Raw genomic sequence first — 18,880 nt, 5'->3', positions numbered from 1 at the left:
ACAGTGAACCCTTAAACCGATGTCTCACACACCAAATTTCACCTCTCACTTGTTGGTTTTGTTGGTTTTTTGTTTCGATCTTACTTTATCATGCGCTTCGCTGCGGGACGGTGTCTTGCAGTACGATTCTGCATCCAAGCGATTGTACCTGGAACCTTTTATCAACCCCATTAACGTGCTTCCCTTTCTTTATCTTCGTGTCTTTCTTTGTGCTATTGCGTGTCGCTCCGCGTTTGCTAACCACCAGGACTACAATGATCCTACACGACCCAGGAGAGGAAGCGAGACTCAGCTATCTAGGGCAGATTACGACTCGGTAAGTTGGGTGATGTGCATGCAAGGAAAGGGTTTTGCCTAGAGCTTTGGTTAACTTATCTTTATAGGATGTTTTTTTTTCATGTGAATCCTCGACTCTTAAAAGATTGATGAATCTCTGGAGAATTAATGAATCTTTTAAAATGCATACACCTCTGAAGGACAATTAATTTTCAAGAATTCTCAAACTCTCAAAAGATTCATAATTTAAAAAAACACCGTTTATGCAGATGAAATAACCCAAACACAAGAGCTCGCTAAGCAACTCACTAAGTAAACTCACTAAGATGAATCCTTTCATAGTGAGTGAGTTACATTGTAGAGCTAATTAAATTAGTGACTCTTCGTAAACAATGTTCTTGGCTACAATTCTGGATTTATGAACACCGCAAAAGGTAATAACTCATAAGTGAGTTATTCAACTATTGAGTTCTAACTCATAAGCTAAATAACTTATTAATGCGTGTAAGCAGTAACAACTCTTTGCCGAGATGCGAATCAACTCACTTTGCAATACGCTACGTTCTAGAATTGCTACAGTGTAGCATAGCTATTTTATCGGTGTATGTTGTCATTCAAATTGTTATAATCCACGAACCGTTAAACAAATATGATTCTTTAACGAACTCCCAGCAATTCATGGGTTTTCAAGATATCTAGCATCTTTGAAGATCCATGACTAGAGATTCAAAATAGAGATGCAGAGATGAGGTTCAGTGATTTTTAGTTTGATTTAAGATATTTATTATTATATTCGCATAATTATAACTAAATGACATTATTTTTTTAATTAATTTCATTGCCTGAAATGCATCGCAAAAGGATCAGGTAAGTTGTCCCTTATCATAGTATTGTTTTCTTCATGTTTTGTCGTTCGTTGTATGCATTGGTGCCATCCTCTCTCTCTCATCGACAAATGTTGTTAATAACAATACAAACAGTAAGCCCTCTCTTTCCATCGAAATCAGTCTAGTGAACTCATTCGTAGTAGACATCGACTTTTACATTTAGTCCTTTTTCCAAATTTATTACGTTGGTAAATAATTAGGCTTACAATTAAATTTATCTTATGAAGTAAAACACCTTATATTAAGCGCTAGCATAACAACATCGGTTCGTGTTATAAGAATCCGACGCATTCAAGTCACAGGTAGTACGTTCCAAATTTAACCATAGCATCATTCCGTTGTTCAGGTAATCCTAGTTCCTTCAATATAGTTCGAACTCTATAGTGAACATATAATCACAGATGATCGTTCCAAATTCTTTCCCTAGAAACGAATAGAATACATAAGTTCCCAAGTAGTTTTTTTAAACTTTTGTACAGGTTTTAACAAAAACCGGCTTAAGTTTCTACTTATTTACCATTAAACTCTATGTTTTGTGTCTCGCAATTCTTTAAACTACTACCAAACCAACCAACCAAAAGATCTCTCTAGTGATCGAGATTCAGTGATTCCAAATGGGTTTGAAAGATCGTTCGGTTTTAAGTACAGTGCACTTTACCATCGTCGCCGCCCATACCCGTTGTGGTAGATTTTGTTTTTGTGGTCCACGGTTTCTTTTTAATGAATTCGCCCGCCAACTTACAGGGAAGCTACTTAGATGGAATACGATCACATTTAGGTGGTTTAACGCAACGAGTCAAATCTTGGTACTGGGGAAGACCTCTCGTAAGTGCAAACCTCTAACATACTTAAAACTTCTAAATCCTTTACCGTTTTATTCTTTCTTCTGTTCCTTTTCTCTTGGGTTTCCTTTCCGGAACTGGTTGTGTTTCTCTCTTTTGTTTTGTTCCTATCTATTTCTCTCTCTTTCGCTCTAAATTCACCAATTCGTGCTATTTCGATCAGACCAGTTTATTTTACTAATTTAAGTTGTTTATGAACGAATTACATTAAGTTGATGCTTTGTTCGTTGCATACTCTTATTTTTATTAGTTTTTATACATTTGTCTCTCTGTTGAGTATTTTACTTACTTATTCAAAGCATTTTTTTTATGGTTCTCTTTTATTTTTACATTGTTTTGCCATTTACAGTTTTACTCTTTAAAACTTATTTTTATTTTCTTATTTTACATAATGATCGAAATATTAGCACTAATACTGCAAAGTCTCCATTTCTGCAAAACCAACAAACACCAAATTTAAGATCCCAATTTCTTTGTACTGTTTGTGTATTTATTCTTGCGTTTGATTTGCGCCTTAACGGTTGCATTTCTTAGATGCACCCCATAAATCAGTATTACGAAGCACGAATTGTGTCCATTTTTATAAGTATGTATGACAGTTTTCTATGTTTTTAAACAGGTCTGCATATCGTTTGTGTCACTCCTTTGTTTGTTGTTTCAATTTTCGAATGATAAATAATTTTTTGATTTCAAGGAAAATTTGAAAAAGAACAATTCATTCTTGCCTTTGTTTTATAAAAAATGTATTACCTTTACCTGGTCTGTTATACACTTGTGTTCGAGCATTTGTTTTATTCATCTTTTTTATTCGCTGTAGGATAAAATGGGCACTTTCTTTCGACCAATCTATTTCAATGTGTAGTTAGATAGAACGTAGATTTTTATTGACTATTTTTTGTATCGCACACTGCATGAGTTTCGTAACATTATTTTTGAGATTACTTTCGCTCTGCGTAGAATTTTGCAAGCCTGTACTCTGTACTTTGCCATCTCCACGTCAACACGAGCGCGACCTATTTAAACCAGTGAGCGAAACGATATTTATATAAATGGACACTTTCATGATCAAAATCGATCAAACACACCCCTTTATTGACACCTTCTGTTCTGTAAAACCTCTCAAATTCGGATTTCCAATATGGCCATTCTCACTTGCAAACCCCCCACCCTCTTGTACTCAAGTGTTCTTTCTGCACTACTTTCGCAAGCATGGGGCACCTTTCTCATAGTATCAAGGATTGAAACGAACTCAGCAAAGAGCAAGAACCATTCACACTATTTCACTAAGAAGCGATATTGCCAATTGCTGATAGTGTACATTACGTAGCATAACACTATAAACAATAATCAACACAATTGCTAATGCTGCAGAGCACAATAAACGTCATTAAATCGGTGAGCAGTTTAAAGCAAACAAAAAGAAAACCAAAGTAATACCATGAAAGTAGACTTTGATGATGAATGAAACAGAACAATAACAAGGCATAGTAAAGTTGATAAAACTCGTTAGCAAACAAGTGCACATGTTTGGCCTTTTAATAACTCGTAACTTTGCGTAGTTCGCTTTATGTTTGTTTGGTTATTATTACAATTTGTTTTGTTTTTATTTTAATAATTTTGCTTTCATGTTTTGTTTTAAACTTTTGTTTCCTTATTTTCACTTCTGTTTTGTGAGTTCTGCTCTCTGCTTACGTTACTGACCATGGCCAGTTCATTGTTTAGTTTTGTATGTTGGTGTTTGTTATAAGTATTACGTTTTTCATGTGTTCGTTAACATTGCTTTTAGTTTGCCTACGCTACCAGTTTAACGAGAGCAGATTGTGTATTGTTTATTCGTTTATTCATTGTTTTGTAAACTTCATTCCAGTTTTTGAACGTGTCGCAAAACCAAACGCCATTGCTTCGTTTCGCGATTACAGTCGTAATATACTTCTTTTCATTTTTGAGCAATTCTTTTCTTTTTTTCCAACTTTTCTTCTTCTTTCCCCTAAAACTCGCAAATAAAAATGAAAAAAACAACAACAACAAAACGCATACAAAACAATACCAATCGTCCGGCGGTTAACAATACACAACAATACATACACGACGCTCTAGGAACTGTCGATAAAGTTGTCTAGAAGTTTTGATTTGAATGATGAGGACGGAGCAGGAACAGGAACACTGTTAGGAACCGATCCAGGTGTCAGACGACATCAGGTAAATGATCTATGTGCTGTGCCGTGTACCGTATTCTGTGCCACAAAAACGTGTCTTCTTCGTTGGTTCGTAGCCAAGCTGCTAAGCAGTCGTGAAGGGATCAGCTTCCGGTCGTTAGCAGTTTGGCTAGCAAACTCACTTTAATAAAACCACACCATATAGCAGCGTGTAAACGTTGATAATTGGTACATGAAACAACGCAAAAAATGCCAGTCAACAAATCAGTAATGTTTGCACATTGTTGTTCGTTTGTTTTTGTTACCGTTTCTCGTTTGAAAGAGTCATTTAGGCATAAGTGTGATGCTGCCCACGATGCAGTTTGGTTGGTTAGGTGTTTTAAACTCAAAGCGCCTGAGGGTATGCAATCGCTTGTTTTAGACCAGGTTTTTTTATCATTAACACAATATTATCGGGTCCATTGGCTACTACAGACAGAAAACTAATAATATTGCATACCTTTAGGCGCAAACACTTAAAGCTCTCATCAAACGGTGACCTGCCATCGGCAGCACTACACTTAAGAGCAAACCATGTACGTGTAATTCAGTGGTTTTAGAGAAAAAAAATCGTTCTTGTTTCAAGTCTTGTGTGTGGCTGTATGTCAGTGTGTGTTTGTCAGTTATGCTAGGTTTGTGAAATGTATTTACTCGATCCGCTAGTTGATCCCGCGCTAGAGAAGTGATCGATAGCAGCATCTGTTGCAATGCGCTAAAACAAGGGAAACGAACATACGCAATACTGCAACACCCAGAGCTACACTAAACATGCATTCAAACACACACACACACCCACCCACACAAACACATAATTACACGCCCAGTGGCAGACACCAATACTGACACCAGATATGGCTTTCAGTAGTTTTGTAGTAGCTTAACCGGAGTGTGTATCAGTAGTTTTCATTCGAAGTTGTGCTTCACATCCTTGGGCCGTAGATTGAATGACCTATCAACATATAGTTCGTAGTACATTAAACATTGCCATAAGAACACCATTCGAAACTGTTGTTATACTGTTAAAGACAGTATGTAAACAGCATCTGTTATACGCTTTAAAATAATACTCTAAACACAAACGAATTGTGTCTGACAGTATTTCCAAATCATGTACCATCTTCTGGTATAGTTCACACTAAGCATATGTTCAGTACACAGCTTTCAGATCTACCATTTATTATACAAAGATCCGTAATAGTAGTAATCAGAAGCTATCGTAGTCTGTTATACAAAATCTAACAACTGTTATAAACTTTTTCCGTTTAACAGCAATTCATGCTAAGTGCTATTAATCATATGCGTAAATCATTGTGTGTTATAATAGTCTTTAAATTAGGTACTTTAAAGTATAATTCTATTACACTCTGTCTGTTTTACTAAAGAATAGTAACGCACGGTATACATATCATCGTACCAGTATGAAGTTTTTTTTTCCTAAATATAGTTTCGTTTCAAACATTTCACATGTATCTGTAACATTTTAAGCATATAATCGTATTTCTGCAAATATAATGTGGTTACCTTATAATGATGGAGGAAACTTTTCTGTGTCATATGAACCTTCCGTTAATCCGTTGCTTATCCGTTTCGATGCAATTTTGGCACTGATGAATGTGTTTTTTTTTTCCGTATCACTGCACAAACGTACTGCTTAGCTAACGATTTCATCTTTCTGTTCGCTCAATTCCATCTACGCACCAACGCATATTCTCCCACCCGAACGTCACAGTCAATGCAACGGCTGCCTTTGGACCAGAACGGATCGTCGCTGGAACAGAATCAAGATCAACCACCACATATAGTACCTGATCATAGAGGAAATCTTCATATAACCGTTAAAAAATCGAAGCCAATCCTCGGTATCGCCATCGAGGGCGGTGCAAATACGAAGCATCCGCTGCCACGCATCATCAACATCCACGTACGTGCAGGCGGCGACTTGGCAAGCGCTTGAACGCTGGTGTAAATGGTGTGTATTTTTGATGTTTCAGGAACATGGGGCAGCGTACGATGCCGGTGGACTGGAGGTAGGCCAGCTGATACTGGAGGTCGACGGTAATAAGGTGGAGGGAATGCACCATCAGGTAAGTTGAAGTGGAAACGAATAGCCGTATTTTTACATACATTTAGGGGTACCGATTGTACCAGGTTCAAATTCTTGTTAGAGCTATAAAATTAGTCAACAACAACATCGAACAATATATTCCTTTACTAATTATTACAAAAAATATAGTTTAATGTAATGTTTATCACTAATTAAATCGTATAATAATACATTAAATTACATTATATAGTTGCAAGTATTTAACCGCCTGAATATATGCAATTTATTGTACTGAATCTTCTCATACCTTAACGATCCTAAAAATTGAATTGTAGATGAAAAAGGTCTCTGTGCCAACATCATGTGAAATTATATGCTAATAGTATGCTCTATAGTACACTACAAATACCCTTTTTAACAACCAATTTCCCTCTATCTCTCACCCACAGGACGTCGCTCGACTGATAGCGGAGTGTTTTGCGGCCCGCGACAAAAACGACATCACCTTTCTAGTAGTGGAAGCAAAGAAATCAAACCTAGAGCCGAAACCAACAGCATTAATATTTTTAGAAGCATAGCATTTGCTTTCCCTGCCGGCTAGCGATCCGGATAATTCTGAAATACCAGAAAAAGGGATCGACCTTACCGCTGATAAGCTGAAGTGAACGATCTCGATAATCGTACGTTTTCGTTTCTTCCGTTTCCAATTGGATTGTCTCCTTTTTGAACGATCTCTCTTCACCAATGTCCCAATGTCCCGAGGACATCACCCGCAAATGCACGCTGGTTCCGCCTTTGGCTTTGTCATCTGTCCCTGCCTGTTTGCTTTTCTGTTTGTAAGCCACGGCTTCTGCGAGCAGCTCTACTGCTGCACACGACGCTCGGCAAACGACACCCGCAATTTATTCGTTCATTACGTTACATTATTGTTCTGTTATGCTATGCATGTTGTTTTTTGGGTTACCTGCACAATGTACTGCGCTTTATGACAAATCTACTGATGCGTGAATCCATAGCGTTCAGATCAGATACAAACACTATTCTAGCCAACTCAACTTTGTCAGGGCTTTATTATCTCTTCCGGAAGAAGTTCCATGCACACCCACATACACCACCTTTTTGCCAACAGCTTTGACAACTCCACAGTACAAGTAGCTTTGGTCCTGTTATAGGTTTACGAACAGTTCACTGCCGTTAAATTAAATCTGTACATAGATCAATGTGCAATTGATCGCAATTGCAAGCCAATGCCTCGAATCTTACACGCAATAATGACGCTAGGAAGGACTAGGAACGAACTGACTAATTTTACGCTCGCATGATAAGATATTTTATGTCCTGTCTTATTTTTTTTTCTTGCAGCTGCTTAAGAGCATTTAAGTCTTCCATTTTTTGTTTGTTCTGCTATCGCACGCACACCCAACACCTGTTCCACTGGCGAGCAGCGTGAAACTGGCTTATGTTTTCCTATTTTGTTAGCATCTTCACTTTCCACCAAAAACAAGCTTTCGAAGTGACGCCTTCTTCACGCAACTTTTATAGCACACTTGTTCACACAAACACACAAATGCATTTACCAAAAAAAAAAGGAGAATCTAATCAGCAGGGAAAGGAGAAAGCAAAACAACGTTCTTTATTCGCGGTAATTCAGAGATATTCTAGCCGTCAGGGATGTATTCAATGATGAAGTTGATCAATAATAATGCAAGCATCATTACTGGAAAGGAAACATAATATGTTCACACACGTGAAACAAACTCGAACGCAAAACTTTTCGAACAAGGAGAAGAATTGTGCTGCCGCACAACAGTGTTGTGCAGCTCCACAGACACAGATCCACAAAAAACAACTAACAACCCCCGATCGCACACACAGAGAAAGAAGTGTTAATAATACCCGGGTTTTTTTTTCGTAACCGGTGCCCGACGTGTCAACACTTCCTATCAAGTAATCAACCAACACAATATAAACGCAAAGGGTGACTTACATACTACGCCACATCTTAGTGCAACGGAAATATCGAAGCTGTAAAACAAACAAAAAAAAACACGCTCCGAAAGCAGTAACGAAAATGTTTCTAACTAAAACGAAAACAACTATCAAACATTTCAATTTAGACTAACAATTAGTTTGCTTTCTGTTGGACATGTTGTTTTTGCAATCGTGCCCCGGTTTACGTCGTCCGGGCTCCGATCGATAGGCCCCCTCAACCGAGAGAGCCCACGGTGCAAACAAAGGGAAACCATTTTGACCCTAGTGCCAAAGTTTACTGAATTGAGCAGGTATCAGACACACACACACCTAACATCCCAAATGTTCCCAAATTTCCGCTCGCGTCATTATAAGTACAGTCGGACGGAGGCTGTCAATCGAACTGCTAGGCGTCCATGTTGTTTAAAGCTTGCTTAAATCGGGCTCTCGAATCGTACCGAGAGTGTACCACCCAGTCCCATCAAAAAGAGGACATTGGTGCTTGTTTGTACAATCAGCAAATGCGCAATAGATTTGTCTGTCGCTAGTCTTTGTGTGTGTGTGTGTGTGTAGATGCGGTGTCGCATGCAGCAAATCGATAGGAGAACGCTAACAAATCGCTCCACACTGTTTTGCTATCAATGTCACCTTATAATGCTTTTACCACAGTACACACGAACACAAATCACACACCGAAGTCACAAAATTCTGCACACGTACCTAACGTTAATAACGAACAGTAATACACAACCACTATTTAATTCACCAACACAAAACAACACACCACACACAAAAACACTCAAAAACGGAATGTCATTGTTGTTCTTTCGACGAAAAACAGAAAATGGTATGGGTCTAAAAAACATTAATGCTGAAAGGTACTACAAATACACAACGTTGTGTGTTTGTAAAAAAAAGGAAGAAGAAAAAACACAAAACAAGTATAAAATTAAGACAAAAAAGGTACTATGAAAAGAAAGTACTAGCAATAAGGTAAAAAGCGCTATAAAGAAAAAAAAACCCAAACAAAAGCAGATAGACAACTCGGAGAAACACAAACGCGAAAATGCCATAAAACTTTACACATCATGCATACCTTTGTCAAAGTTTGTCATTTCATTCGTAACAAAACAAAAATTGAACAAAAAACGGGCTGTTAAAACTGTTAAATTAGATGCTAAATTTTACCACAAGCAAAAACTAAAAAGCAAAAAAGAAAATACAACTTAGTTAACAATTGGCAAATGGATCGTGCCGGCAAATCGTTACAAAAAAGGGTAGAATGGAACAGAAAAACAAGTTGATAATGTGTGTTGCGCAGGGTGTGCAAATTATAGCAAAACGCGATGCAAAACCGAAAAATTATAGCAAAACAATTGTCGCTAGAGCATGGTTTTTTTTTTTTTGTTTCCTGGGGAGATTGGTTTTTCGCTCAACTGCGAAGTAGTGAAGTAGATTCGGCGTGGTTCAGCAACCACTGTCCATCGAATGGCTATTGTTTTGTAGCGCGTTAAGACGTCGATCGTCGATTGATTTCTAGAGTCTATCGTGGTCGATCACCGTTGATTGGAGTGAGCTATTTCGACGTTTTTGAGTGTACATTTGTGTAAAAATAAATATGACAAAAGCTCCATCACGAACGTGAGTAGACAAGCGATAGGGAAAGCGTTGTTGGTAGTAAGTAGCGTTTCGCGTACCGTTCATACACACACCATCAGCGTTTCGATTCGTCCGCAATCATTTGGCAGCATTTACAACGGGCGTAGTAGTGAGCGCGACTGCGAGAAAACCCGGCTAGCTAATTCGACTGATGAGTGATAAGAAATAGTAGAACTCGCCTGAGCGCTCACTGAGAGCACTCACCGCAACTAGAACAAACATACGAAGTGGAAGCGCAATCGGATTAACACCAGATACCAGTGTTAAATCGTAAAGTAAATCGTTTACGTGGTTTAAGCAAAAGAAAAAAAAGAGATTGCCTCAGAAATTATGTTGCTTGAACATGGGTGATGCTTTTTTGGTTTCGGTGGTGAACAGCTCGTGAAACAATGGAGGAGCCAAACGTTCCCCAATAAAAGTTCCCATTAGGGTCGTTTGACAAACGAACAAGGGGTCAAAACAGAAGATCGCATTTTTCCCAGCAGTTACACTAAATCGTGCGGAGGTTACCTTTATTGCATTGGGGTCGTAAATTACAAGTCTTCAGCTTCGCGTTTGGAGGTAGCAGCCAAAATGACGGGCAAAGGGTGCGTCTTTATTGCTTTACCGCTTCGTTTAGCGTGAATAGAAACGAGAGCTTCGCTGTTTTGCTATGGGGCAACTAGGGGCGGGTGATAAGGATGATAATTTTGTCCGATCATTTGCCACTATTCGTTCACTATTGTTTCGATCGGCTACCGTAGGTATGTGCACGGAAATAAAGGAATAAAAGCTCACGCTCCCCACACAGCATACGCGCACTCTAACTGTGAACACACAATAGGACTAGCCGACTTTAAACACGAGCTAACGCTAAGAATGGCAACGCAAGATGTTCGCGCGTGCTTCATATGAGGGGCGTTATACACTGGAGGGTCCGGTTTCCGGGTGCCAGCTCAGCGTTTTGCGATTGTAATGAAGGCATGAGTGTGGAAAGGCTCGACACGACATACCGACTGTTATTTGATATACTGTATACTCGGTTGTAAGCTGTTTCCCTGCTATTTGCAAGCTGGTTTCCCTGCGGTGACTGGTAACAAAGCTAATATGTCGAACGAATTGGTCGTATTGATGGCAGAAGAAGTAAGTCGGAAGTAATATTATCGCAAGACAGAAAATAACGTGACTCTGTGTGCTCTCCACGCATGTATGCATAAGGAAGCAACAAATAGCAACAAAAACTGCACCCAACATGCAATGAAAGTCTTATGAGGACAAACAGAGAAGAGGGAAATAAAAAAACAAAACAGAAAATATATACTTATACATATATTTAAGAGACGATAGAAATCAAGCTGCTTGATAGTTATAAGAACGTAGCAAGCAAAAAACCGAAAGCGTCAAGCAACCGAGCAAAAAGGGAAACTAAAACTAAAATAGGAAAACTAACTAAGAAAACAAAGCAAAACACGAAACGAAGCAACAAAAAACCGTGCAATGCTTACCGGGTTGGCAAAACAAAAAAAAGCCAGCAAGAATGGGGAACGATGTACATAATCGTTGATAATTATTTATACCACATACCGATTAATCACTGTAAACAAATCAACTACTATAAAAAACGAAGAGGCATGGCGCGCAAGCATGGTACAACCATGGCACTAGCAGCTAAACGCAATCAGTGGCAAACACAGGAGTACTCATATTTTCAAGCAGAACTCAAAAAACACTCACAAAAAACCAAAAAAAAAAACAGTTAAACTATGTATACACACTTTCTCACACGCTCCCTCGCTCTCTCACACACGTCTACATTTGTTCATTGATCGTGACCGACAACTGCAGAGCAACACATGTAATCAACACATATTCCAAATGGAGTATGAATCGTAAAACCACCATCATCTTATATTTTTAGCCAAATTTCTTCAAAACCCCCGAGAGCCCAGTGTGGTTATTTGGTCCATTTTTTTGTTAGTTTTGTGGGTAGTTGGAGCGCCAAAACAGAACATGGTGGAAATAGTAAACCAAGCTACCCGGAGGTAGTTTTCAATCAAGCCACACCAGAAATCCACACCGTTGCTTCACAAACTTTCGATATGCAGCTGCCTGCGGCTGTGGCGCATAAAAATCATAAAATGAATCTTAATCCATAAGTCACCTGGGTGGTATGAGCGGTTGTGGCACCGAGCAGGGAGAAAGTGTATGTTCTTATGTATAAACGAAAAACAAAAAGCAGCATCTATGTATTATAACAAAAAAAAACCCATTCTTACGACAAAGCTATCTATCTTATATAGGGGCAGCAGAAGGAAACAGAACGAACGATATAAGGGCAAAAGGCATGCGGGACACACACTGAATCTTTTGCAAACACGAAATAAAAAAAAGGCAAAATCACTCTTCGCATCGCAAACCACAAGGCATTGAAAACACACTAGTAAAAACCACAAAACCACCTAGAAACCGAGCTGTCACCATAACTATTATATATAACCAAAGAAGATACAAAAACAAAACAAACACATCAAACTAAGCAAGAACGGAAAGCGCGAAAGGGCGAAAGCATCCCGAGGTTTGCTCGTGATCGTGAAGGATATTACTTTTAAGAACTCATACAAAACCAACAACCACAAACAGAGAAGATGAAACACAAGGAAAACATAACAAATCGCATCCTTTACCCCTATCCCCCGTCACCCTGTCCCACGCTCACACATATACATACTAAACACATATATAAATATATGCATACTCATGTAAAACTATTGATATTAAAAACAAAAAACGGGACAAGGTATGCGGAAACGACAAAAGAAAAAAAAAGACAAAAGCTAAAAGCTACTAATGCCCGGAAACAAAAACCGATATACAAAGCGCTTTCATATTGGGAAAAAATACTGATGAAGCTAAAGCAAACATACAATTGAAAAATGGTCGAGTTATGTTTACTGTTGTTTTTACTCTTATTTCTTTTTTTCGTTAGTAATCTTAAGACATAAGTTTTTTGTTTATTTCTTTTCAAACATACAAGCAATTATTTCCTTTTTCATTGTTTTTAGTTTTTTTGTATAATCTTTTTTTTTATTTTGTTAAAACAAAAGTTTTCTAAATGTGTTTGCAAAAATAATGGAAAAGATAAACGCAAGAGCTTCACAAGGAATGGTAAACACAACTAAGAAACACACACAAACATAACTAATAAATGCCAGTCCCGTAGGCAAGGCAAGATAAACTAAATGAGCTATCGGTATAGAAAGCTTCGTAACATGTTGTATGAGCCAGTAAAGTAATATTAAACGTATAAAGCAACAAACAGACAAAACAAACAGGTCGAAATTAAGTCCATTTCTACTGCGAAACGGACAGAAAGACGGACACACTCACTTGAAGGCAGTCGTGTGTGTGTGTGTGTTGCAGAAGGAAGTAAAATGTGTAGAGAAATAGGTACAGCCACACTGTGTATAGATGATGGACGAGATGACTTTGCTTTAAGGCCAAAGCATACGAGTACGAGAGCGCCGCACGGGTGGCGGTGTACGGTGTTTGTTAAGTTTTTCCTTCTGATGCTAGTGACGGGCAGCAGTAGCAGCAGTGCTAAAATATGTGTAGCTAAGCTAAGGGCACCGTAATGGTGATTATGTTCATTCCTGCAGCCTGGTTCATGAGCAATTCCTATGGTTGCGCTGGATTATATATCGTACAACCGGATCCGGCACCGGTTCGCAGGAAAGTGTTACATTTTTATTAGAAGAATCGTTTCGCACACCGAAGAAGACGAAAAACCCGGTGGACGATGCTTCCTCGCGTAAGTGGAGTCAAATCGATTGTGCATTTTAAGCGTGCAGGGCCCGTGTTACGCGGAACCACACGGAGCGACACGGAGCAAAAACGAAAAGGACACAATGATATGAAAATCCACTTCAAGAAAAACAACAACAACAACCGCAAAACCAGAAACGAAACTGCGCGACAAAGAGGCAACATAAAGGAAGCAAAAAAACATGAAGAGAACGAAAAAAAATACTGTTATTAGTTAACAAGGTATATGCGATAATATGAAAAAAGTATTAAACCGAGAACATTATGAAGCAGTGAGGGATTGAAGCGGGAAGAGAAAAAAAAAATGCTGAAATAAAATTCACAATGATAAACGAATGTGTGCGTGTGATGCAATTCGGTGTCCGCGATCCGAAATAGACGGTGGTTTAGGTAATGAAGCAGCTTTTTTACCGTGGATTGCATACTTTCAGGCTTACTGGGCTTACTGGACTGGCGGACGCATCAACGCCATCACTCCATGTTAGCTTGAGCCTTCGCTTTCCTCCCAGTGCACGACCTAAAAGAACTTTACGAGCTGGGTCGTCCGGTGCCATTCACATGACATGACCAGCTCACCTGATGGAGCCTGGTGTCCTACCGTGCATCTTCCTCTAGAACACGACTAAGGGGATTTTAGTCATCTTTGGAGAAAGCCTAAGTCCCAGAGGCGTTGTTTCAGTACCGCAAATAATAATGAGTCTCAATGTATTCGCCAGCGATTGTACATTTCAATGCATCCCGCCTCTATACGCTTTGGCACCTCTGCTTTGAGTTTTCCACACGGTGCAATGGAGGCGCCCAGTCACACCGCACTCTCTCTAATCGACTATCTGGCCTTTATTCAACTCTGCGTTTTTCTTAAAACGCTCTACAAATTCGGATTTGTACTCAATTGACTTTTTGTTTTGTTTTGACAGTTGAAAAGAGCGTTAAGTATGGCAAAGCATCTCTCAAGTACATCGCAAGAGAATGCCCTCGCGCCTTAGGAGACTCATTTACAACAACGAATTGATACAAGAGGAAGAATATTCAGTTGTTGCAGTGATAAGATCTATGAAACTGTTTTATTATTATATTTTTCAGAAAGACTCATTACTCTTGGGATATTCTCTGTTTACTACCAGGTTATTGGGTAGAATACATAGAGCAGATGCACCAAGAATTCCACACCTGATTTCCCAACGTGTTAGCTACTCTCTATGCTTCAAGGAATTGAAATGCACAATAGGATGTCAGTAAAAATTAAACACGCCAACAGTTTGTTTCAATTCAAGCATGGAGCTGTCTTTGATAATTCTGGCAATTGTCGTTTGTTTCGTGGAGTAGTCTCATGTGATCTCCTTTATATGTAACTGCAGTTGTCTTCACGATCTTGTTATGAAGCTAAAAAAAACGAACGAGACTACATTGCTTTGAGGCACGTGCATGGAAAGGTAAAAATTTTAAGGAATTCCTCCGTTTTAATGTAGTCTGTGGATTTGTGGACTGTGTCCTTTGATGTTTTTATGCTGCTTTCCTCCAACACATTAGGTTTTGCCGTCTAAGAAGGTTGCTCTCTGACATTTTGTTAGTGTCTGAGATGTTTGCCAGTTCCATGTGCATCAATATCATTCAAAGTTTTGCTTAAAGCTGGTCGATGAACACCAACTCGGAGTACTCAAAAGACCAATTAGACACACACTAGGGATCTACAGGTAGTATCTAGGAGGTAACAATGTTAGAAGTGTTCAGTGTGAGGAATTCAGCGAAATTCTTACGGTATTCTTTAATACTATCACGTTCGTTAATTACACTTTGTTGATTTAGATGTAACAAATTAAAACGAACAATCTTAAGATGACAACGTTTTGAAGAAAAAAGTAAGACCTTTAAATAGACAAATGGGTATATCAGCTTGAAGTGAAGTTATTTTTCAGGATAAAAAAGCTATCACGAAACGATAAAAGGCTAGCACGAAAGAAACAAAAATGTGAAGAATACAAAAATCCTCGCCGATATTACACAAATCGTGTTTGAGTTATGATATCCACCGGTTTTTAAAACATTATTTCGAGGAAATCGCATTTAAGCTGTCGAGACTTCGCTCGTAGCGCTTCGACATTGTTTCGTTTTTCGGTCTGTATCTTTGAAAAGGAGTGTCTCAAGAACTCCGGGTACAGTCCTCGATTAAGTAGACATTCCAATGAACTTATTTAAGCGAAAACAGAATCGATTTTTCTGTGTATTAATTATCTTAAATTTCAAACCAATATTTAGCTCATTAATTCATTAACTTCTCGGCTGTATTAAACCTTTAATACCATTTTTAGACTGAAGATCTTTCTGTTTCTTTCTATTTAGCACTGGGAAAAACCAATGTTATTTTTTTAAGATAACAGACACATCGCACCGCGTGTGCTGTTGTGTGTTTTTTTTTATTATTTTTAAATAATAAATTGTTTCAATAGAATAAACACTTGCATTGCGATCTGGAGTAAAAGTAATGGCATCCTCGCAAACGTGCAAGAATGCAGACGTGAGTGGGTGAGTTTAACGAACAGGATTAAACGTGACGATATACGCATATATAGAAAAAAACACAGATAAAACAAACAGGACTACACAAGGAGTGTTGCAACGTCACGCAGCATAACATACTGCTCTGGTAGCGGCAAAACGCCATCGAACCGTGCTTATTCGAACACGATCGTATCGTTATCCTCAACCGAATAAAAGTCCAAACTTTTGCCATGGTTTTCCAGCGGTATTCGCACCTTACGCTTCCTGTCCAGCAGGTACAACCGTAACGAGGACGTACAGTCCGGCAAACCGAACAGCTTCACTATCAGATTCTGGAGCGTGTGCAAATTGATCCGTTTCGGGACTTTCTTTTCCCGCAGTTCGACCGTCTTTTCGTTCAGCAGCTGCAGATGGATCATGTTCGTTACCTTGCGCGTATCGGGCAGAAATTGCTCCGGACTGCCCAACCCTGGAAAACAAAAGAGAATGGCAATTTTGTGGATCAAATCAATAGCACGATCGAATGCGGGTGGGATGCTTTTCACTTACGCTCCATCACACGCGGATACATGCGATGCGCTTTGAAGAACGCCTTCAATCGCTGTGCATCGTTGCGTACTTCCGCCCACTGGTTCGCGTACAGTTTCCACATGTCGCACTCGGAATCGCGGCGTAACTTTTCGCTGATCGTGGAACGATTGAACATGCGTAAACCACCGATCGATCCGACGATTCTTGCTACCGTTTCCTCATAGCTTACGGCAGGATCCGGATCGAGTGTAACGTGCTCCAGGCGGGCCAACTTGTCCAGTTCGTTAAACGTACTGCACTGATCCTGCAGTGGGTTGTCCCGCAGGTAGATTGTGCGCAACTGCCGGAACAAATCCACCTTCTCGTTGTGTGGACAGTCCGTGAACCGTACCTCGCGGATACCGTTCCCGTTCAGTAGCAGCTCTTCGAGAGCTGGCAGTTTACCAAGATTGCGCACCGATTCCACATCCCGTACCGAGTTGTTTTGCAGATCGAGATGCTTCAGACGACTAAGCGCCACGATGTAGGGGGCTTCGTCCTCGATGTACCCGATGTCGTTTTGCTCCAAGGAAAGATATTCAATTGCGGGCCACATTCGTGCCAAGCGGACTAATTCACTCCACGACCGGAGCGCACAGCTTCTGAGAATGATTTTGCGAATGTTTTGAAATTTCTGCGCCAACATACTGATCTGCTCTTCATACGGGTCAACGAAACGGTTGTTCCTGCGAATGCGGCAACGGAATTCGTTACAATTATGGCTAGATTCTCGTAAAATTCAGCAAAATTGAAAGTTACTCACGATAAATTCAGCTCCTGCAGTGTCGGTATCTGTTCGGCAATATTCGCAACGACGGTCCAGTTCCACAGGAGCGTCGCGGACACGTCGAGCATCTGCAGATTAACGAAACTGCTCAGATCTCCAGCCACATTTACCGGACAGTAGCGCACGGAAACGTCCACCAGCTGCTGCAAATTGCTTTGTTTTCCTCCCACCTTCTCCATGCCAACAATCTCAAACAACGGTGCATGGAGTTGCTTCTGTACCGCACGGATCATCTCCGAATCCAGCCGTAGCGTATCTTCTGTCATGGTGTACTTCTCTGTGATGGCTTGCTCGAGTGTTTGGAATTTGGTGAGCTTCTCACTGCGTATCATCGAACCTGCCGTCGGTGCGCTGGAACCCAACATAGAAGGGAATCACCAATATCAATTTCCATCTGTGTTTACGCTTGATCGAACCGTCGTCAATGGTTACGGCTCGATGGGTTGACGGGTGATGAGTCACACGCATCGTAACGATTATTTACCTTGTCTGGAAATACTGCACACCGTTGACCGTGCCCGAGTGTTTACCCCGTTCAGGATCATCCCATTCGATGCCAATCCAGTCGCCTTCCGTGTTTGGTACCTAGGCACGCAGGAAGAAAACACACAAAACGGACCATGTTTGTACACAGCTGCGAAAAAAGTTGCTTCATCGTGTCTAAACTCTAGTTGCGTTACCTCGCCCACGTAGCGAACCGTTCCAAAGTGGTGGCCCACTTTAACGCGGACACCATGTTCGAGATGGTTTTGGAGTATCATGATGAGGAATTTGTACTTCACAACCGCGACCAGCCACGCAGTGCACGTTCGGGGAAATTTTCGTTGCAGGTGTGGTACGCTGCAGACACACGAAATCACCGTTTCACTTCTCTCCAGCACAGAGATGATGGTTTAAATGTTGTGTGGAGCAATCAACAATGACGGAACGGAATAGACAGCTGGTTGTGGGTGATAGGGGTGAAAATTGCGTGGAACGTTGGTTGAAGGGTGGAATTGTTTTCGATGCAGTCAAGGCGAGCAACCCCACGAGCGAGAGCGAGCACGATAGCTAGAGCAAACGATTCAAAGAATGAGACAAACAGAGAGCTGTCAGGTTGACATTGGGTAATCGACGCCCAAGTAGCAACAAACAGGTAGATATTGAATTACGCATAATTTCATCGAACTGTGCTTCCATTTGTGCAAAAAGTTTATTCTAGATAAACATATAAGAGATATGCGCAACAGAAAAATACACTCAGTCAAATTTATATCCAAAATTAGCAAACAGCATTTTTATTGCTCTTGTTTTGTCAAGGACACATGGCATATTCGTCAGCTGTCACACTACTGTCACACCCGCCAGTT

General features: G+C 40.0%; 2 protein-coding genes across 2 annotated transcripts in view; one reads left to right on the top strand and one right to left on the bottom strand.

The window, feature by feature from the left end:
* LOC128719790 (uncharacterized) overlaps positions 1-6,822 on the top strand; it is a 56,247-nt gene extending 49,425 nt beyond the window's left edge. Inside the window, exons 13-19 of the mRNA XM_053813426.1 lie at positions 248-316; positions 1,138-1,143; positions 1,908-1,988; positions 4,103-4,204; positions 5,930-6,121; positions 6,192-6,284; positions 6,694-6,822. Coding sequence (XP_053669401.1) covers positions 248-316; positions 1,138-1,143; positions 1,908-1,988; positions 4,103-4,204; positions 5,930-6,121; positions 6,192-6,284; positions 6,694-6,822 — 672 coding nt within the window. The remainder of the gene's footprint in view (positions 1-247; positions 317-1,137; positions 1,144-1,907; positions 1,989-4,102; positions 4,205-5,929; positions 6,122-6,191; positions 6,285-6,693) is intronic.
* Positions 6,823-16,347: 9,525 nt separating this feature from the next.
* On the bottom strand, positions 16,348-18,292 carry LOC128707956 (tubulin-specific chaperone E). Its single transcript, XM_053802914.1, has 5 exons — positions 18,212-18,292; positions 18,016-18,116; positions 17,508-17,882; positions 16,724-17,430; positions 16,348-16,643 (listed from the first exon to the last, which is right to left on the bottom strand). The coding sequence occupies exons 1-5, from the start codon at positions 18,290-18,292 to the stop codon at positions 16,348-16,350; spliced, it is 1,560 nt and encodes a 519-aa protein (XP_053658889.1).
* Between the last annotated feature and the right edge of the window lie 588 nt (positions 18,293-18,880).

The sequence above is a fragment of the Anopheles marshallii genome, chromosome 2 (assembly GCF_943734725.1).
Source record: "Anopheles marshallii chromosome 2, idAnoMarsDA_429_01, whole genome shotgun sequence".
In the NCBI taxonomy this organism is placed as follows: domain Eukaryota; kingdom Metazoa; phylum Arthropoda; class Insecta; order Diptera; family Culicidae; genus Anopheles; species Anopheles marshallii.
Note: the sequence above shows the minus strand (reverse complement) of the source record. Positions and strands in the feature narration are given on the sequence as shown.

Bases quoted from the DNA above. Each gene is read 5' to 3' on its own strand.
- LOC128707956 (XM_053802914.1), bottom strand. From the start codon at position 18,292: ATGATACTCCAAAACCATCTCGAACATGGTGTCCGCGTTAAAGTGGGC. The intron at 18,117-18,211 runs GTAACGCAACTA...CTGCGTGCCTAG, and splicing joins CGGTTCGCTACGTGGGCGAG to GTACCAAACACGGAAGGCGA. The intron at 16,644-16,723 runs GTAAGTGAAAAG...TTTGTTTTCCAG, and splicing joins GTATCCGCGTGTGATGGAGC to GGTTGGGCAGTCCGGAGCAA.